Here is a 22,334-nt window from a genome sequence, read left to right on the forward strand (position 1 = left end):
TTATGTTCTTCGTAGTCGTCTGCTGCGTACAGGTGTTTGGTTAAGAAGGAAACAAGTCGAGGAATTTTCTAGAATAAGTATACACGGAAACGTATCGAATCTTGTTCACTACGATAGAGTAGAAATGTAAAAAGACTTCGATTCAAATTTCGTTACGATCAATTTCGGCAGGATTCGTTTTACGTAGCAAGAATTACGCTACAAGTTGGAAAATTTAGAATCTATGATCTTTAAGGGAGGAAAATTTCAAATAAACATCGAATCGTTTTCATTCGATGGTTTTACATCCGTTCCGGCTTTACTTCACAGAAACTCGACGCTATTCGCAACTAGATGGGTAGATGGTTGGAAAAGAAAGAGAGCAAAAAGACAAGGAGAGGATCCAGAAAGCGAGTAGAATCAAAGTAGCGTAGCTACACGACAGTAGCCTGGATACGCGGGAACAGGACCTAGGAAGGAAGCGACTCGGATCGCCACGAGTTTTTCTCCTTCCCTGAGAGCGCAACTTATGCACATGCATAATGCACCGGCTGGTGGACATCTACGATCGCGTGCCTCTGCTGGATACCACCTACGTCAGAGACGCTGGTATACACCAGCGGCGTTGCGGCGTAAACAGCACTAAAAGGAGCAGCAACAGCAACGACGACGCTCGTGTCCACTCCAGCAAGCGAGAAGGAGTGGGACACGAGAGTGGAGAGTTCGAAGACTTGTAGAGGAAAAAGAGAGAGAGGGAGAGAAAGAGGGGAAGAGAGAGAGAGAGAGAGAGAGAGAAGCTGAAGAGGTCGAAGAGGCGGGAGGCTGGAGACGATCGACCAAGGAGGACGGTTCGAAAGAAAGAGGGAACGAGAGAAACGGTAGTCTATGGTCCAGCGACTTCGTAGCAAGAAAGAAAAGAGAAGCGAGCTGAAACGAAGTCGAAGCTTGTGGTCTCTCGCCAACTCGTGGCCAGTTTCAGACGCGGCGCTCGACCGTCAAGCTCGCGATCTCTCGAACGGACGACGATCCCTGTCGCTCGCCTCGAGATGCGAACATCGTCGCAGACATCTTTCGTCGAGCCCATCGAATCGAACTTCGATGCTCCTGCCAGCTCGGTGAACTTTTGACTCGTTGCTCGTGGCTCGTCCCTCCACTTGGAGAGTTGCGACCGCGTTTCGCGAGTTCCCAATCGTTGCTCGTTCAAAGTGAAATCGAAAGTAACTTCGCTAAACTTGGATCGTTTACTTGGAACGGAGGTCGTGTATTGGTGTACGGGAAATCGAGCACAGGTACTCGTCGAATTGCGTTTGGCTACTACGGTTACAGTGGACGCGTGTTCCGACGAATATGCCACAGCCATCGAATATGCACCGGGTTGTTGGAAAAGTTTCGTTCTGTTACGAATTTTGATCGAATAACGAATAAAGATACCAAAGAAAATTAATTAAGAAGAAACAACCGAAATTCGTTGGTAGAACGAGTCTCCATTCTCGATGAGACAGTGCCTGGTATAACGGATAATCGGTTGTTTAAATATTTTTCTCTTCTCTGCACTAGAAACTTCGTTGTTTCTATGTCCATTCTCAGAATCCTTTCAAACTTTACCAACGTAATCGTGACGGTGATGTCTCATCACGGTGCTAATGAAATTTCAAAATACTTGATATAACACACATAATACATTCAACGGTATTCATAACATGTTTCTACGAGCATTACTTTCCCGAGCAACAGTAGACCTTTATGAATACGTATACGTATTTCGATCTTCAAATTCTTCGGGACGGTTTATCAGAACGCTTATCCATTGAAACCATAGCCTGAATACACGCAACGAATACGTCGATAGTTCAATGTTCAAAATACAAGAAACGATTTTTCGGTGAATTTCGTTCAACGTGGAACATCGTTCCTAACGAATCCGATTTGTGTTCCAGCGCTCGATGCCCTGGGACTTGATCGCGCGTCGTGATCGACCAAACCGCATCGTTGAAACGAACTGCCCTCCTCGAGCGGGCTCTATCGTTATGCTCGATCGCGTTCGTTGAACAAGTTCTCGAAGCAACGAAGGGAGGAGAATCTTGCGTGGATAACATGATTTATCAGCCGAATCATCATCAGTCACCGACAATGTCGTCCGCGAGGAAGACATCGCCACGACCGCAGCGTCGAAGCTTGCAAGCATCGTCGGCAAAGTGTGCGAACGCGAAAGCGAAACGCGGAGGCGATAGGACTGGCAACGAGGAGAGATGCAGAGGAAGGTGCAGGGTGCAGTGGAGCGAGAAACACGTGAAGGAGGGGTTGGTTCTCGTGCAAGAGGCGCAGCTTGCCAGAGTCGTCAAGACGGGGCCTATCACGGAGCATTACGAGATCGACCCGAAGCCGTTCGCCAAGTAAGACGTTCCACATTCGCGCGATTTTAATTATATTCACGTGCGTATACTACCAGTCATGGATATTAGGACGCTTATACGTTGCACTTATCGCGGAGTTTTAACAAATTTTATTCTATTTGGCGCTTTACATTCGAACGCATATGCTGTGAGAATGGAATATTAGATTAGTGAAAGAACGATTAAAAAGTAAAATTTAGTAATTGTTGTCGATATCGTTATCGTTTGGGCAAATTCATATTTTTACGAATAGAACTGGATAAATGTTTCGATCTCAAATTATTATATACGGGCTTATCGGTGTATTTTGTGGATTTTGTATACCTTTAAATTTCTAAGACATTAAAATAAATGCAGAAACAATAGTCGTAAATCCGCTGTTTAATCGTTGTCGTTCAATCTCTGCGCTATATGTACATCGGCGAATCTTAATACGTATGACTGGTATATCTAACGCATGACTTGGAAATCAGTGCGCAAACACGTTCATCAAAAACTAATATCAAATTGACAGTAGAAGTGACAGAACGCTATTCCGTAACACACAACGTTTAATAGTTCAATTGAAAGCGTCACGTTATAAATCCATTGACGGTCTATCGAGAAATTTTCTATACGTCCACCAATGAATCGTCGTTGTTCGTGTTGACATGCACTCGTTCGATAGTGGTACTGCAGGCTCTCGGCGATAATAGCTTCACTTCAATGAAACTCAATCCAGATGCGGTCGTTGTAAAAATGAAATCGCGTTGGTCGTTGGAATCGCTCGGCTCGTAACTTTCCACCGCGATCGACGCACACCACCGATCGTTAATTCCGCTGAACTTTACTTCGTCTCATATTTATCGAGTATGTTAATACAAACTTAAACAAGCGGTGTAACCTACTGTCAGTGCGCGTCGATAATCCATTGGTAACGGTTGCAATCGCCGACCGTGACTTTGCATCTTTAACGAAGCGGACTCGACCGATGGCTGCTGCAAAATCGTTTCGCGATATCGACTCCGTTAATACTTTGCATCCGCAAAACTTACTCGCCTCGAATTAGCGAGTTTCAAAGGGTGGCTCTTTTTTCCGAGTCGCGACCGGCTCGTTAGCGAGCGCTGTCGCTAACCAAAAACGGGGCCGAGACGCGAAAGGCAAACGAATGTTTCGCGCAAAAAGAAGGAACGCACTGAACGCCACGCGAAACGACGACTATATTACGTTAGGTCATCTCGAAAGTTTCCGGCTGTTTCGAATCGTTCGATTTAAAATGACTTTACTCCTGCAGAAGTGGATTTTTTTGAAAAATATTTTCCATATCGTAATTTGATTACACGTTTTCCCAGAGCATTAATTTCGCGAACAGAATCATTTTGCAACTGAATGTTTCTTGGGCTGTATGAAAACAAAATCGTATTTAAATTGAATAATGCTTTTAGATGATAGAAATACGATTTTTTCTAATATTATATGTATACTTAATCTATTTAGTATTCGCTTTGTAAACGTTCGTAAATGCTCTGTAATTAGGCTATCGATTGAACGGAAAAATTAAACGTCAATTGGAATTATTTTAAGACTCGCTTGTTACTCTTTCGCGTGACTAAATATGGTGTTTAAAGTATACTGAATAGAAAAAATCAGCTAGTCACTATTTTAAACAAAGGATGTGTGAGATACAATCTGTCCAACCATATTTGTATAGTACATACTTGAAATATTTATACGTTAAAATCAGATACAGCAAAAACGGCGGAAACTTTCAGGATGACTTAATAATTCAGCGAACTCGAGGACTCGACATCTCAACTGTCGACTTAGCGATAATTATAATACATCTTGAAACTTGCAGGATACGATTCTACTACGACCATTCTACGATGACGACTCGTCGTATCGAGTTCCCCAACATCACCAATGCTTTGATATTGGATCATCAACGATGCTCCGATCCATCGTCGAATTTTTCTCGGATTATCAAATCGTTCGTTTCCAACCTCTGCTTATCTTTGATCGTCGAATTTTCCTAAGATTACCGACGATTCGATCCTTGATGCTTCGATCGTCAAACCTTCCCGCTATTTTTTGCAAAGTTTCCATCTTCGATCGTAAGATTTTCCCAAGACTATCGACTCTTCGATCTTCGAATCACCCGAAGACTATTGGAATCTTCAATAGTCGAATATTTTCCCAAGATCGGCAAAGGCCCGATTTTTAATCATCGCCGACGCTTTTGATCGTCCCGATTGTCGGAACAAACGCACAGAATCGGCCGTATATAGCTTCGATCTCCGCGTATCCGTGCGATCTCGGTGATTCAGTGCGCGTGATTTCGATTCGGTATCGCGAGCAAACGACGGCCCGAGAGCAGCCGAGCACACCTGGTAATTACTTTTAGAAACGGGCCTTGAATCCACGGCAAACGGGGCGCAAAAATTGCCACGGTACCGAGGGTGAGGGGCCTGGAAAATCGAGGCTCGTCAGTCCGGTGTAGGCCAGTACGTTCAAATTGGAAACGATTAAAGTTAATTGCACCCACTATCAGATGCTCGTTACGACTGTCGCGCTTATCTGCTCCGGCTAAAGGACGTCGGTGAAATTGCGGTGCAAAAGGGGAAGGGGTATTCGCCGATTGCCGCACAAGGGCGTCTACTTTCTCCCTGGAAATTTACGGGCTGCGAACACTTCCGGGATGCATACTCTCGGAGAAAACATTAGCCGGGGATCTGCCGGAAAGCTAGGCCAAGATACGCTAAGTTTAAGAGCATCTGCTCCGATATAATACCAGGTGATATCGAAAAGAAATTGGAAAAATTTTCGCAAAAATTTTATTATCGAACCAATTCAGTTTTGGCTTTGGTTCTGTACGAACCAAGATCTGTAGTTCATCGTTGCATTGATATGCCTGTCCCAACAGTTCTGTCACGCCTCGAATGATTTTTGGAAATTATTTTTCACAGTCGCGTCAAGTACCTGTTGCGACTTCTTTCGTATTTTATCGCACACTGTCGAAACGTTGTCGCTGGAGCTCCGATTTCATTTTAGGGGAAAGAAGTAAGTCCCGAGGGGCTAAATCTGGAGAATACGGAGGATATGGAACGACCGTCGTGTCGTTATCCGTTAAACATTTTCGTGTTTCGTAAGACCGCAATTGCGGAAAAACAAAAACTGGCTGCTGCGTGACGGCAACGCTCCTGCGCACACGGCTTACGCAACACGAAAATTTTTAACGGGCAGCAACACGATGGTCATTCCGCATTCCGGTATTAGCGGAGAAACAGACTGCTTCGAAAGGAACCGAAGCCAAAATTGGGCCGTTAGTTCGTTAATAAAACTTTTATGAAACCAGTCCGGTCTCCTTTTGATAACATCTCGTACACCATCGACTATAAATATTTGAATACTCCGTGACGTTAACTTAAATTAAATGCATTTCGCTATTTTTATTTTTTAATCATTTTATTCTAAATTTATCAAGTCACTCGCGCCATATGTGCTTTATAATGCGAGATATAAAATAAAGTAAGCTTTCGTTAAAGTTCTGCAATAATGGTAGAATATTTGTTTGTTGTTACTCGCGATAGAGGCAAACGAAGAGCTACGAATAAACAGGAAGATTAAACCTTTGCTCTCGACTGTCCTCTCCGAGGGGACCATCGTTAAACTAGCAAACAACTCGGATGTTCCCTCTAATGGGACACAAAGAGATTTTTGGTGATTATTTGGCGCTAAATTAACGCAAATCAGGAATTTTTAAAAAATATACGTTTCTTCGAAATCTCGCCGTCGCATTGTACGAAGAAATAAATAAAGAAATGAAAAATATGCCGAGGGCAGAGGTTTAAAAAATAATAACACAAACGGGGGATGCGTTGCAAGCGTTCCGACCGCAGCTCGCGTCTCGAACTTTCGAGAACGCGGTCAGCGCGTGAGTTTCGAACCACGAAGACGGTCGCCTGTAACGCGCCGTGGGACGTTTGCGCAATAAAGTTCGCCGTGTTAAGATACCGGAGGCAGAGACGCGTAAAAGCGGTCGGTTCGCAGCGTCGATTTACACGCGTCGCGGGCGCAGCCTTGCGAGGCGCCGCGGCGTCGACCTTGTCGAACAGAGACGCTCGGAATTGTTCGAGACGATCGTAAAAATCTCACTGACGGCCAACGAAATTTCGAAGTTGCTTTCGTCTTTTCTCTTACGAGTCTCGCGCGCTTTAGCGATAAGATTCGTCTCTTGTTCTCTCTCACTGGTTGCAGTGGAACTATATTTAGCAAAACGGATCCGAAGAGAAAGCAGTTAATCGAGTAATCCTGATAACAGAGATGCGCTAGCTATTTCTTCTTCTTATGATTAATTCAATTCATTTCGTTCGTTTATCTACGAGTAATAATCCTTTGATATCGAATGCAAACACAAGAGAATAAACAGAATAGAATTACATACAGCAGGTACTTGAAATTAATTGCGTAATTACTCGTGGAACGATCATAATTCCTATCACCTTGCCAATAATATTATAACGTTAGTTTAATTTTGCAATAAAATGGTCGATAAACGATTCGATGTTGTTTCACAGCGGACAATGGGCGAAAGTTTATCGATGCAGATCTCGGGCGACCGGTATCCTGTACGCTGCAAAGTACTCATCGAGAAACCGATTCAACGCGGATTGCAGCGCCGAGCTGAGACACGAGATCGCTTTGCTGTCGCTCTGCTCGCAATCGCATCGCGTCATTCGACTTCACGATGTCTACGAGACGCCCAAAGAAATTATCCTCGTAATGGAATAGTGAGTATCTTTCTAGGGAACGTATAAAGGTTACGGAAGAAGAACACGATGAGTGGAATCGTTCTTGTATCGTTTTAAGATTCGGTAGATTCCCAACAACTAAAGAAACATAAATAGTTGGCTATTTATAAGAGGCGAAATTCATCGAACTTTGAACTTTCCAGCGCCCCTGGTGGCGATCTGCAGACGCTCATCGACGGCGATTTGGTGCCCCTCGAAGGTGACGTGGTACACTTTGTGAGGCAGCTAGTAGAAGGACTCGCCTACCTCCACCAGAGAAATATCGCCCATTTGGACATCAAGGTAAGTTCGACCCATAAAAGGTCGAAGCGAACTTGTCACGCTTCTCGTATATCCGGATCCCGGAATCGACTTCGCTCGGCGTCGCGTCACCCAATAGTTCCGACGATTTCCTCTCCTCAAAGCCGAATCCGTACTCGAGTTTTCTCAAAGACTATCGTGAGCGTAACATCGCGGGAGAATTCATAGAATTCGAACGCCGCTCCGCGATCTTGCACAGTGGAAACACTGCCCGGAATAAAAGCATTCCGAGAACTAGAGACAAGTTTAGAATGTCGGTACGGTGGATGAATCACGATTTATTTATATAATAGTAACGAACGTGGTATTAAAAATTAATTCTATATAAGGTTGCTCGACATCTAACGAACGAACTTTGTCAGTACGGTAGAAGCTGGATCATCCGAGGTAACGCGGGACGAACATACTTCGGATAATTGTCGAAAACTTGAACAACAAGGAAACGTTTATTAGTGTACATAAATGGTGTAACGAAGTTATAGAAAATATTGAATAACGTAACATAGTGCACATTTACTATACCTAAACCTAAATAAATATGTAGGTATGACTAATTGTTTGATCGTTTGAAAATTTGATCATGCTGCAGTCACGATACCTGATCATTTACGCTACCATATTCTTCGTGCTAAAATTTCGAACGAAATAATGTTATAATAAAGTTCGAAGCTGATACGGAACTTCGATTAAAAAGGACTCTTTTATATTACCTGGTAAATTGCTTTCATGTCGGGGAATAATTAAAATGATCTCAACATCGTTTGAAACTTACGGCAGATTTACATTAACGAAACGTTTTACGACTTCATTGAAATTTTGTACTGGTTGAGAGATTTCAAGATATGCGAACTTACGTTGCTTTGATTCAGCGATTAACTCAGCTGATCCGAAGCTTACGAAGGATAGTTTGAAAGAATATTTCTACAGACAAGTAACTAAGAGTCGAATAAATAAATCAGTCCCGGCCTACACGAGTTAACTCGAACGAGCCTTTAAGATCAGCAACAGAACACTTTTAATTAACAGAAAACCCATTTAACCATCGACGACGCGTTTCTATTCGCGAAGCTAGTAGAAAGGCAGCTTCTTAATTGCGGCCGGTCGCGTTCCGATGGAAGCAAGTCGATTCCGCTATAAACGGCCGGTAAACAAATTGGAATTGCCTTTTACGTGGTATCCGGACAAAGGGGAGATACGCGGAGCGCGCGACTCGGCCGGACTCGGGCCCTCATCGAGCGTCGAGACGCGACGAAAAAAGTCACTGGAACTCGGACGCGGCTTGAAAACGAAAGCCCAATGCGGCCCTGTGTTCCAGCTCGTTGCCGGCCGATTTATTGCGTCCTTTCGATACACGGGCGCCTTTTATTTCAACAATCGCGGAAACGTAAACGCCTTTTAGCCGGCGAGCTTCTCAGGGGAAAAAGACTTTGCGCGAGAACGCGCCGCGTGTCGTCGAATAAAGCCTGCGTCCTGTATTTTCGCTCGAACCGCACCGAGGCGATCGTCTCTCTTAACGGGCAATAACAGCCAGTTTGGCGAACTCCGCTTCCACGATTTTTACGCGAACCTACAACGCTCGTAAAATATCGCGCCGACGTAATTAAGAGTTGCATGTGGCATTCGCGAGAACTCGTCGGTTCGCGTTTCGGTACAAACTGCTCTCGAGTTTTTACGGCTTCCTTACGACCAGTAACTAGCGATCAGATACCGATCACCGTTAACGATGTCCGATCGATTCGATACCGAAGCACTCGATGGGAAGTATCGATGCGAAGTAGCGAAATTTTTGGTACTTGGTACCAATTATTATGGATATTGGCCTTTGTTCGATTGACGCTAAATCGATACTGTACTTGATACATCACGGGGATATCGATGTTCGTTTGATGATACTTTAGCAGCGTACGGAATCATATTCGACGTCGACAAGGGATAGGACGTTTAACGTTAAACAGAGTCTCTCTCTGTTAAGGTGGGATTTCGTATAAGTGGCAGACTCGAGTGTTTGGATACGTTAATGTGCACAAGTGTCTGGACACTTTCAAATTGCGGTAGGATCGCGTATAATGTGGTGGTCGTATAATACGATTGCAGAATATCTTTAAAAGATTCTATATACGGGTATGTGACGCGCCAGAGCATATTATTGCTTTAAACATACAAGAGCGGTATTTGTAATTCATTTGCTGCGCTTGCCTTTTGTGCTTTGTGTATAGACCTGATGTATGCGTTTCTTCAATTGACTCGAAAATCACAGTCATGCATTAACTTTTCGACGACGAGGACGACTTTACGTATTGTGCGAGCTATTTTTGGGCAAAATTGTTCATTCATTTCAAAATTGTTCCGTTCATTTTTTTAAAATAATCTAGTTTCTATGTTGCGGGTAATCACAATATATGAGGTTGCTACTGTAACGTTTGATGGATTGGACAAATTTCTATCCAAGTTCCATTTCTGTAGTCGCATCAACGACCGCAGTCTATTTATAAGAATAAAAGCGACTGCAACGAGCGTTTGGGCGGAAGAAGAGGAATATCAGAGTTACGGTAAAGCACGACTCGATTTCACGGGGTCATCCGAGTCTCTTCTTCTTCGCCACGGATAAAAAAAGACTCCTTCTTGTTATCCTCGCGAGAAATTCGCGAAAGGTCGACGAGCCTTTGCCACGGAACAACATCCTCGATCAAGGCGCCTGCCCGCGCGTTTTACGTGCGCCGTGAGTGGATGCGAGCGCGTGCCGACTTTTATCGACGACGTAAATCTCGTCGAGAATCCTTTATCAAGGATCTCCAAACTTATTTACATTTATTCAGCTATCCGAGCTGAATTCACGACTTGTATTGATATACGCTTTGTGTTACGCTACAGGTACATACAGTCGCTCACGAAAGTATTTGAACATTCATAGAAACTCTCTACGAATATATTATACGTACAAAAGACCCTGCATTGGCTCTCTAATGAAACAAGACTATAATCGTCATATTGCTAGAGTTTGAATCACCGAATCTCAAAATGTGCCTGGAAATTACAAGATGTTCAAGATCTTGGACAGTCGATTATTCGCTGTATTAGTAGGCCGCGATATTTAACGAGACCATGTTCGGCGTTCGTTGCATGTTTAAGACCAATATTCATTCTGCATACTAATTTTTTACTAGGTATACATTTGCAATAAATGTCCTACAACTCATGTATATTATTGAAGTACACGGTATCTCGCTTCGACTTTATGCCAATGTTTTCCTTAAAAGATGAAATTGTTTCAGTTCGTTAAAACTAACGATGAGATTAGGCAAAAACGTTGGCACGCACATGAAAGTAAGATTAAATTGTTAACTCACTGCCCATTCATCGTTCGAGGCACACAAGAACCGGGACTATATACGACTATAATAACAGCTCTGTGGAATTAATTGAAAAGGACGCCGGTTACAGCGAACGCTTTAGTCCAAGCAACAGCGAGTCTTCTTCGCGAGTCTATTCCTTGCCAGTCTATTTTGGCAATTGGTTACAATCTTCACACTCTTGAGTTTAATCCGGCGTGAAAGAAACGCGGCAATGAACAACCTTGGTGAGTACAAATTCTCGGGCGCGTTGGAGATCGCGCGCTATCCCCGATCGCTGATCCACGGTTCACGATTCGCGGGCTGCTACGAACCGAGAGAATCGTTGCGTGCGTCGTGTACGATACTCGCATTATTCCAACGCTCCATAAATGTTCGACCGCCGTATTTGGATATATGTAGTGGGGCGCGTATCAAAGGGAGAGGACAGGCGAGGGACGTGCGATGCATTGCCGTGTTGGCGATCGTACGTGCAAACCAGCTGCGCCTCTTTGTATCCACTGCCGAATCGATGCAATTACATTGTCTCCCGGTGCAAACTGCACCCCAGGCGATACGCTGTCTCGCCTCGCCTCGCTATGGTCTTTGAAACCGGCTGTCTGACCGGGGAAAGTCATAATTTCCATTATTTTCTGTTACGCAATTCTCAATTTTCATTATAAGCTTTCTACATACAAGTTTAAATCTTTAATTAAAGAAAAAAGACAATGTTACGTAAACGCAACGCTTTGCTTGTAATTCTTTTCGGCAAATTTACTTTATCGAATTCTATTCTTTAACTTTGTAGTTGTGGGAAGGAGTGTTTCAGGGATTCGCTCAATATTTCTTCCGGCGTCGTTTCTTCCGTGTTAAAAAATTGATTAGTACCAGAAAGATGGAGATTGGTAGATACCGCGAGTAGATGGAAACATAAACAGAGGAATACAGCGGAGGAAGACTACTTTCACCGATCGGAAACATTGCCACGGGAAAGGCTTCAGAGTCGACCTACCGATCTATCGAAAATTCAATTTCCAAGCAAGGTTTTCGCCAGTTAAAAACGCAGCTATCGCGTCGATACAATTCCCAGGAGGAAAAACAGAGCGCGGCGAGACCCCACGCTCTTCGCGGTAGAGCGACCACGCCCAGACTTCGTCGGTGAATCACACCCGGTTCCTATCTCGCTGGACGCTCGATACCTATGTCTGACCGCCATAACTGGAGCAACCGTTGATAACTCGCGAAATTCCCGTGAAAGAGAAAGGAAGGAATCGCGCGTTACGTTAACGGACAGCTGTAGAGCGACGCGCAGCTCCTCCACCTCTTGTTTGTTTAGAGCGATAGCTGTCGCCTGTAGAATGATCATATCGTAGGTTAATTTCTAAATGCTTCTCTTTACAATTTTGATATCGCGAATGTGCGCGTTTATGTATTACTAAAGTCACATCATATAAACATCCATGATCTACTCATTCGTGAACTACGTACCATAATTCTGAATTTTCTGGAACATTTATTTTATTATGCGTTTGTAGAAGATCAATTTTCCTTCGTGAAAGATTAAAGCATATTTCAAGGCGATTGATACAGCGTTTCGTGGCTTGCTCTCCTGCTCGAATCAACGTGATTCGATCAACTAAAAACCGGAGTAAAAATTCGAAAGAATAATTGAAGTTACTTGAATTGATCGAAAGACTCTGAGACTTCGCTGTTACGTCTCGATTAGAAAAGGCAAATGGGATGATCGATCCTCGAGAGATACCGCGACGAGAAACGAAGCTCCCACGTTCCCAGCGTGAAGGAACAATCGCATTCTGGTTAACAAGATAGTCGGAGCTCGATGAATCACTATCTCTGTTCGTAGATACGAGGCAGCTAACCTGTTCACCGTAACTGGAGCACCTCTGGGTGTCTCGCGACATTTGCCAGAACAGAGGAGGAGAGGAAACTTAATCAAACGCCTCGGCGACTCGTTTCGACCACGCATAAAAGGGAAACCCTGGATGTTTAATAAGGCCGCTCCGCTTCTATGCTAACTCGATTAAAATCGTGCAACGTGGAACAAAATTAACAGTTCACCGTCGTGTAAATACCTTCTTATCGAGGCAAACACATCGAGCAGAGGAGAGATTTTCGATATGTTACACGAGGGTCCGGCCCACGCCAAAAGTTGTTTGGTCAGCGTAGCGAGAGTCGATCTTGTGAGAGATTCGATCGCGTAGGACTCAGCTACGTCCGTTCGAAACGCGTTCGATTCGATTCCTTCGAGACTGCTTGTCCGAAATAAGAGAGAAAGAGAGAAAGAGAGAGAGGTGAACCAGAGACACGTGTATTCGAGAATACGATTAAATTTGTCATGATTGATCTGATTTCTTATAAGTCATGAAGCTTAAACAATATCATCGATCATTAAGGAGAGCCTGTAGAAGTCGACTTTTTTTTTATTGGTGTATTTCAATATAGAGGATAAGATAAGCACATTTATGCAAATTTAAGCAAACTGGAATAATCCTTAAGAATTACAATGTCGTCTGAAATCTTACGGCGCTGTTAGACAATCAATAACATTGTCAATGTTTCAAGGCTCTCGACGAAAATGCAGCTTGTCAATAAATATCGACGACATTTTATCCTTTTAGTTGAAAACCTTGAAATATCGACAACGTATACCGATATTCCGAGCACACCCTGAAACGCGTAATTATTCGTTCATTATTTTTCAATAACTCTTACAAGCAATTTCTGTCAATTTTCACCTGTGTTTGCATAAATTTAAAATTCTGATCGATCAGTCGTTTTCCTGTTAATCTCGATCCAGCAGTCTAGAATAGAGATGTACGTAATACGCAGCATATAGCGAAAAATATATCAGCGATAATGAAATTTTAAATACTTTCGCGTGACGCATGTAACGTATCCGTAAAAATTTCCCTGTGTTGAGTAACGCTTTCACGAGCCACCGTACGTCCCTCTTTAACGTGGTTCGCTGAATTGCGCATCTAGCGGACCGAGGAATTATTTTTACGTCTTTTGTCATTATTTATTAGCCGCGTGCCGGGACTATCGAGAGATACTTTGAATATTCAGATTCGCCCACGCCGTCACATCTTCCAAGGACCTGGACGTTAAAGCCAGGAAGATTCTACGAGAGGAATAAGCGGTGTCCCCGTGCGAGAGAGCCGCTTACGTAACCGGCGTGTATTTCGTAGATCGGAGATCGTTAAGCGGCGATTCGAGAGCGCGGGATCGGGCAACAGGCGTGGGTCTAGCGTAACGATCGCGATTCTAACGTGTGTACTTGTTAGGCTGGGAAATCGCAACGGGTGACGTGTATAAGGAAACGCGAAGAACCGGCCGTTGGGAAATCTAGGCTTCGCGAGACGGCGCTCGATCGAATATAGGTTGCATTCTTATGCGACTCTCGTCGTGCAAATAAAGCGCGTAAGCGTCCTCTCGTTTGAGAAAAATCGCGTTCGCGTTACAGTCGACAGTTACGCAGCAGAGATCGCAGCCTCGATCGTAGCGAGCTTGTTCAACGAGAAACTTAATATTCCATTCTGTTCGCTGTGCGCGCACGAATTTATCGTAACAGCATCTACCGTGTTTATGTAAATGATCGCGATGTACTCCTCGATGAAGCGCGAATCACGAACCACGCTGTTGGTACTCGCGCGAGGCCCTTTTCTCCCATTCTCTCGTCTCAGTTTCCATCCCGGCTTTTCTAACTTTACGTCGACGGCAGGCGTGAACTCTGCTGCGCCCGAGAGGAATGCATTCACGATGAAGCGCCTAACTGAAACAATAACCATCCGTGTCGTATACGTGTACGTTATTTTTTATTCTCATCGACGATAAGATATGCATAAAAGATAAGCATAAAAGATCTCCCGCAATTGACGCCAATCTAAATAATTTTTCACGTTGTTGATGTTTCCTTATTAGCCTGTAACGAGAAATATTCGTTGATTAATTCCTCGTTCGTGTTCTACAAATGAGATTCTATTGACGTTGAACCATCGCATCTGCCGAACGATACAGTAAATCTAAAACACTGGTAATTTACGTGCGATGATCGCGCTTGTTACGAACGATCTAAAAAAGGTTGTACAAAATTCTTTTCACGCGATAGCAACACCGAAAGCGTCGTTTAACGACGTGCTCGACGATCCTCCAACAGCTTCGACATTGTGACGGTAGAGAAATACAAGATATCCCGCTGAGCAAGCGACGCGACGCGTAAAAGGAACGACGACATCCGACGCGACGCGATTAACTCGCGTTAGTTGGTGATGTTGTTTAAGGTAGCCTCGTTTGCATGGACCGAAGTCTCCCAAGATCTTTTATCGATCGCGTAGATCATCGAGGATTCGCGAAGCGCACGACGTTGAAGAACGTGAACGGGCATAGCTGATTTTTTTTCCATCGCATCGAGTACGAGATTCACGGAACAAGATAATTGTGAATCACCGTAAAGTGGAATCGATCTACTGGCGCAGTATGGGCAGAATGTTTATCGGAGGATTTTTATACAGGGTGTTTTTCCAGGCAAACTTTGTTAACATATTCTCCGAGTATGAATAAGAATGACAATTTATTCAGGCCGAACTGCGAAGAATAATGTACCAGCGAACGTACAAAATATTAGAAGAAGTTTTATCGTGAACGTTTTATTAAAAAATGATGACAAAATTATAACGAAAGTAACAAAATCTTGCGATTGCTATGCTATACAGGATAAGATAGATTTACAATCGATGTAATTGCTACACTGATGTTGATGCAAATGCATGTTTTTATAGAAGATCGATAGCTAAACTTCGAATATATATAAATTGTAATCGAGGAATGAATTTTCTATTTAGATTTTTATCTAGATTCCATTTCAGAGATGGAATTAATTATCCTAGCAGATCGGAATTTTGATTTTATATCGGAAGATCAAGCACCATTGTCTTCCTATTTAACTTCCTATTTAACCACTTAACAAATCTGTTTCCTTCCTATAGAATATCCTGACTAGGTTTAGTTACAGAAAAATTAGAAAACAAAATAGACTCGGGAAACTTCTAGAAGCGAATATTTAAATATTAATTTCGATTAATATGGAAATTAACCCATCGAAATGACGTAAGACATTTGAATTTCCCCGACGAATATTACTCGAACAATGCTTGAACCCGTTTTTTATAATCGAATTCATCTGAATATTAACGAACTCATTTTTCGTTCATTGCCAGAGTTAAAAATATATCGCTCGATCGCATATGCGTTGTTTACGCATTACTTACGCTCGAAATTCAATTAAAGCGAAGAAAAAGCGACGACTCGTTCGGGCTGAATTAACGAGTCAATTAACGGCGGCTAATTGGTACCGAAAAAACGAACGAGCTAATAAGAAACGACTCACCGGCCGATGCTTTATGTTTCAGCCGCAAAATTTGGTAATGATGGGCAGCTTCCCCGAATGCGAGGTGAAGCTCTGCGACTTCGAGATCTCGAGAGTGATATTAGAGGGGACGGAGGTCCGAGAAATCCTCGGCACACCGGATTACGTGGGTAAGCAACCGTTTTTCGCCAGACGACTTCATTTTGTAGTTTTATCGCGCGCAATCTCACGGCATGCCAATAAGAACAGCTCGAACGAAACCCAACCGACAAACGAGATGCGATTTCCATCCGAAGGAACGAGCCAGCTGGTTTCGTCGGTTCCTCCGAATTTTCGTTCCCTTGGAAAATATATAGGGTGTTTCAGAAAGTTAAAGTACGTCTAAAAGCATGAAATAGAGAGAGAACAAAATGTAAAACAGGCTTATTATTTCTACAGATCCATCAAATCTCTTATATCAATCACGAGCATGAGTACTCGTTCGACATTTTAGCGTCTCCTCGATAAACGTTTATAGCCGTGACAACAGATGTATCTTTCAGTAAAAATCGATAACAATTTAATCATCTTCGTTCGTTGCTTGTTTTAAAGAGTTTTACATAAAAGCCCGCCTCAAATCTTTGAAACATCCTGTAAATATCTGCGTTATCGCTACACGGATGATGTATCGAGCGCATTACTTTGTAACGCGAGTTTACTGCGATCAAACAGGTAAACAGGTGTGTCGGCACTTTGCTCGAGTTGCCAGTTAATTGCTAGCAATTAATAATCTTGCCTCGTTAATCGGCGATCTTTGGTCCGACCGAGATCGCGGACATAATCGATATTAACTGACACGTTAAGTTTCCTTGCGCGATCGCGTTGTCCAACTTGTCATCGTCGATGATTCTTGCCTCTTGAATCGATGTTAAAATCTCGCGATCAGGAAATACGAGGCACGTTCTTCTGCTCACTTTTATTCTCAATGTCTAAAAACTCGTCACCGCGTTGCCCATCGACATTGGGATTTCCAAGCGAAAGCAAAGGGGAACAGTCATCGAAATTCTATTAAATCGAGTTTCGTCGCATGGATCGTTGCCAACTATTAAAATGCGCACGCATTCTTCGTGCGGTCGTTAATTTCGATTCGGACGAACGATGACTCGTTCTCTTTGTTCACGACTCGTTTCGCTCGAATAGAACGATATGCCGCGTAACAGCAGAACGGCATATAAAGCTTATTCAATGAAAAGAGCTCGGTCGTAGGCCGCATAGTTAACGATATAATTGACGCGCGCCATTATCCTCGTTGATCGTATCGATTCGTCGAATAACAGAGCTAGCGCGTATCGTTGAATATCTTAATCGCGCTTAACACTCGAAACGAAGGAGCACAGTCATCGTGATCGTGTCCCGGTGCTCTTTATTCGGTTTATTCGCAAGAAAACTCGTCGTACTCGATCTCCTCGCGGGTTCTATCAACTTCTCGTGCCTCGGAGACTTATCCGCTAATAATTAAACTACGGACGTTCACGCGTGTTAAATATGTAAAAAGCATTTGACATTTATGCACATGAAATATCGGACTAGCGTCCAACTATACACGATGGGACAGAGAGAGAGAGATTATTTTATTTTTATCTTTGTCGGCCTACTTAACGCGAAGGTAAAAATTGTAATGGGATCTTTAGCGAGGATCGATGAATGGAGAAGTTATAATAGGAATACCGTCCAACTATAAAGAAAGACAGCGACCACAAGGAAACGACGAATCTAGACTTTCTACTCGTGTAACGAATTTCAATCTCGTAATTCGATATTTTTAACGGCGAAGTACGACAAAATTTGTATACCGTGTACGTCACTGTCGTTTAAAGCGTAAATTAGAATTCAATTATTCCTTCGACCACCGACACCCACGAGGTTCGATCAGTTTTCGTTTGCGAATAAATATATGACGTTCCTAGATGATATCACGAATTCGAACGAGGCCGTTCAACCAAATAACATTCGCTTAACGTTCCACGATTTCTCTCAATTTCAGCTCCTGAAATTCTCCACTACGAGCCGATCACGTTAGCCGCCGATATGTGGTAGGTAAACGACGAAGAACACTGTCGGGAAATTTTCTGAAAAGAATGGCCTACAGATGAATCCGTGAAAGATAGTAATCTTGGTCTTTTTTCCCAGAAAGTTTCCCAATTATGTAATTCTCCGATCATATTCGAATAACATTACTCGATTGAAGGTCCGTGGGTGTAACGACATACGTTCTTTTAACCGGATTTTCTCCATTCGGCGGTGAAACCGATCAAGAAACGTTTCAAAACATCTCTCTAGGCGAAGTAGATTTTCCCGAAGAATTGTTCGGCGACATCTCGGCGCAGGCGAAAGATTTCGTCGCGAAGCTTTTGGTGCTGGACCCGAGGTGAGTTACGAAACATAAAAGCAATCGAAAAGATGGCTAACAGGACGATACAAGCGCGAGAAACGTCGATCCGATCCTTCGATCTACGGACGTACGCGATTTCTTGCTTCGAACCTTGATCAAATATTTAAAGCCTTCCTGTTTATTAAAATATTAACGATTATTCGATTATCAACGGTACTTATTGTTAGTCGCGTCCCTATTCGAGAAAGAGATACGTAGATATTAAGATAAAACCACTGTCTTATATTTTAGCGCACGAATGACCGCGAAACAATGCCTGCGTCACGATTGGCTACGCGGCGCGCCCACGCAGGCGTCGCCACATCTCCGAAGATACCTGTCGAAGTCGAGAGAAGTGCTTCTGGAGCGGGTTGTCAGTCGCGAGAACCTGCGAAGAGCGGCGCTTTTGAGCCAGGCGAGCAGTCAGGCGAATCTATCGAGCGACGTTCAGGACGCGAATCATTCCGATCAGAGCTTGCAAGACTGTTTGCTAAGTCAAAGCGAGATGTGCCTGAGTCACCGTCTCACAGGAAGCCGATCTAGTCTCGAGGGTAGCGAAGATTTCCCAAGTCCAGCCGATTCTAGAACGAGTCTCAACTCTTCCAGAACGAATCTTAGCTGCACCAGCCAGAGTTGCTTGCTGAACAAAGAACAGACCCAGGGTTTGCTCAGTCGAGCGCAAAGTCGGTCACAAGCGAACTTAAATCACGGTCTTAGTCGAGGACTTTTGTCTAGAATACGAAGCCTAAATCGAATCCAGTCACAGGCGTGTTTGCTCAATGAAAACTCTTCCGCAACCTCGGCTTCTTTACAACCGCGGATGGCGATAAATCCTGTGATGAACAAGTCGCGGGAGAAACTGTACGGGCTGAGATCGTTGTCCAAGTCTCAAGGAGTTTTGGACATCTACAGAAGCCTCGAGTGTCTTAGACGGAGAAGGAAGAGCTACCAACGAGCCAAAACGGAGGACGTGGTACCCATTTTCAAACGATTAGGTGCTGAAATCGATACGTCCAACGTATCGGACACGTCGATCGAAACCACGTGCGACACTGCAGAACACCGATCCCACGACGATGTTTCCAGTTCAACGGAGACGAAAAAACATTTGGATGGAGAGAGCAAAGAATCTTCGCAGAAGATCGCGACAGAATCAGGAGTCGTGGTGCGAGTTAACAATCGATCGAGAAAAACCGAGCTGCAAGAAGAAGTCGTCAAAGATCTGCAAGCATCGAGGGAACAAGCTTTCGAGTCTGAAGAGAATTTCGATTCGTTGAAGTCGATCGAATCGGATACGTTGACCGAAGATTCGGACGAAACACCGGTGAATCGCGATAACGAATCGAATCTGGTGGCCGGAAAACGACCCTGTCAACGACAACATTCCGACGTATCGAGTCACTCCAACAATTCCGGCACGTCGGACGACAAAGAGGACCGATCGACCGAGTCCGAAAATGAGGAGCCAAAGTACACCGTGGCGCAGCTCGTATCCGCGTTTAACAAGCACCAGGAAGTCGCCTCGAGGTCGAGTTTGGAAGCGATAATGACCGAGAAAAGAGTGAACGAAGTCACTTTTCCTACCGGCACAAAAGCTCTGAGGTTATTCATTCCGGATATCAACATCAGCGAAAGCAAGATCGTTAGACGGAAAACGAGTTACAAGCCGCGGAAGAATTGGGAGGAGTTGAGAAAGAAAAGCGAGAAAGACGAGGGGATATTGAAGAACTTCGTCGATTCGGGTAACGAGGACGAAAACGAGGATAACGACGTCGCTTCCGATTCTAAAAACGATAGGAAACCGGATAGCAAAACTGTGGAGGATGGAAAGGACAAAGAGCAGGTTGAATCGTCTTCCGAACAGTGGTCGAGTCCATCGTCGATTGGTATCAACGAAGACTATATCTTCGAAGAAGCCACGGTTCAAGACAATGTCGATACAACAATAGACGAAAAATACAAGCAATGCGTGAAGGGAGCCAGGTCGATCACGATGGAACAATTGAGCGACAAAACTCAGAGGACGATCGCTAATCCTCGTCAGAAAGAAAGGCTACCAAATTATATCTACCCAGAAGTCGCGTGCCATATCAAAGACGATTCTCAGGACTCGACTAGGAAAACAACTTCTGTATCCGTGAACGGTAAAACGAATTCGAAGGTGCAAAAATCGGATCGAACGAAACCGCTGTACAATACAGAGTGCGCGAACGTGAATTTGAAAGACATCTTGCAACGGGTAGACAGCTTTCAGAATAATCCGAGGGAGAACTTGGAAAATTTAAGAAAAAGGACGTCCATCGCGAAGGTAATCTTGAACGACAATCAGGATAAAAACGAGGGAGAAAATAGATCGAGTACTCGAGCTCGAAGCGAGCCACCTTTGAATTTGAGTCCCAAGGAGGAGGATCATAAGATGAAATTGGTTGTACCACCGTCTTTCGCGAGATCCTCGTCTTTGTCCAGCGAAAGCAGTTGCCCTACTCCTTCTAGCGTGCACTCGGATGCGAACACTTCTTGGGAAGACGTTCAACGTGGTACAGCAGGATCTAACGCGTCCTTGGAGAAAGAAGATCCCAGCAAAATCCAGAGAAGGCACGAGATTCAGAGAACTTCGAGCGAGGGAAGGAACAAGCAGTGCGCAGATGACAAAAGGCTTTGGGGTAGAGTTTGTACGGGTTCTTACAGCAGAGCAATGGAGAAGTTTAGCAAAAACAATGACGCGAACAAGAAACCTATTAACCAGCTAAACGGATCGCAACAAAATGGAAAGATTAGGAGGAAAAGCAGTCCTGCCATGCCCCAATACATCAACCCGTAGAAATACACTTCCCTTCCACGAAGACTGATTATAGAACTTGGCCTTGCTCGATATTACGGTGACTCAAGCCGGAAGATCGAACAGCTGAACACTTCTTTTCGCGAACTCTTTGACCGAGTTCGTTTGACAGAAACGAGACGATCGATTTAACGATCTTCAAGCCTTGGCAAACGTTGGTGAAACAATACCGTAAGACTTAACTAAGTAACGTAGCTACGTTGGTCATGTTCGAGTGGACCAAACCGGCGGATAAATAATCTACAAGCGTGTGTCATCAAATAGTCGAACGACAAACCTGTCATTAACATCCCATCTGGGCGTCGTGTGGTCAAACAAGGCGATCGAACGTGATTGATCGTCATAGCCTTATCCTTGACTTAATCTCCATATCGAGCGACCTTCGAGAACTACTTTTTTCGAAGTGCGTAGTATCGATGGACACGTGGGTACCAAGAAAACGAAGCAACTAATTTCGTCTGGAAATATGGTACCGATAAAAACGAGAGGAAAGGAAACATCGATAATGTCTTCTTGTAGCTTAACTCACATTGCGAGGAACGTTGCGACAATGTACGGCGTGCGAGAAACGCGAATCTTGCGTTCAAAGAAATTGCTCACTCACGAGAGATTATCTTTTTACGATACATCTTTGCCTCTACTAATTATCTCTGTTACCTCTGTTGCCCATCGAAGCTTTAGATAGTAGCAATCAGGATTCAATTGGTGCGCCGAAAATAATAACTCAATTATATCGTAGTAGCTAGCGTCTTCTTAAAGCCGGTCTAATAGTGTATTTCATTTAGATTCTAAACGACTCGTTCAATTTTGTATCGAAGATATCGCAATAAAGACTCCTTGCCGTTAAATGTCACGCGTTATTTGCCTTGGAAAGAAACGGAGCCAATTGTAGTCTCAGAAAGCTTTCA

The 22,334-nt window shown here is 43.8% G+C and overlaps 1 protein-coding gene across 2 annotated transcripts; it reads left to right on the plus strand.

Moving 5' to 3' along the window:
• The first annotated feature begins 670 nt into the window (after positions 1-670).
• On the plus strand, positions 671-22,274 carry LOC126922674 (probable serine/threonine-protein kinase MARK-A). 2 transcript variants are annotated; one of them, XM_050735464.1, is made up of 8 exons: positions 671-1,268; positions 1,917-2,372; positions 6,929-7,141; positions 7,306-7,444; positions 16,221-16,347; positions 18,201-18,249; positions 18,405-18,584; positions 18,840-22,274. In XM_050735464.1, the coding sequence occupies exons 2-8, from the start codon at positions 2,074-2,076 to the stop codon at positions 21,406-21,408; spliced, it is 3,576 nt and encodes a 1,191-aa protein (XP_050591421.1). In that variant the 5' UTR covers positions 671-1,268; positions 1,917-2,073; the 3' UTR covers positions 21,409-22,274. The 2 variants fall into 2 exon arrangements, with proteins under 2 accessions (XP_050591421.1, XP_050591422.1); XM_050735465.1 differs by lacking the exons at positions 671-1,268; positions 1,917-2,372 and adding an exon at positions 5,255-6,800.
• Positions 22,275-22,334: the final 60 nt, after the last annotated feature.

This window comes from Bombus affinis, chromosome 12 (genome assembly GCF_024516045.1).
Source record: "Bombus affinis isolate iyBomAffi1 chromosome 12, iyBomAffi1.2, whole genome shotgun sequence".
NCBI lineage: Eukaryota > Metazoa > Arthropoda > Insecta > Hymenoptera > Apidae > Bombus > Bombus affinis.

What these genes read in the sequence shown, in the direction of transcription:
- LOC126922674 (XM_050735464.1), top strand. Translation starts at nt 2,074, where the DNA reads ATGATTTATCAGCCGAATCATCATCAGTCACCGACAATGTCGTCCGCG. An exon ending in GACCCGAAGCCGTTCGCCAA is followed by an intron (nt 2,373 to 6,928) that starts GTAAGACGTTCC and finishes GTTGTTTCACAG; the next exon opens with CGGACAATGGGCGAAAGTTT. An exon ending in ATTATCCTCGTAATGGAATA is followed by an intron (nt 7,142 to 7,305) that starts GTGAGTATCTTT and finishes TGAACTTTCCAG; the next exon opens with CGCCCCTGGTGGCGATCTGC.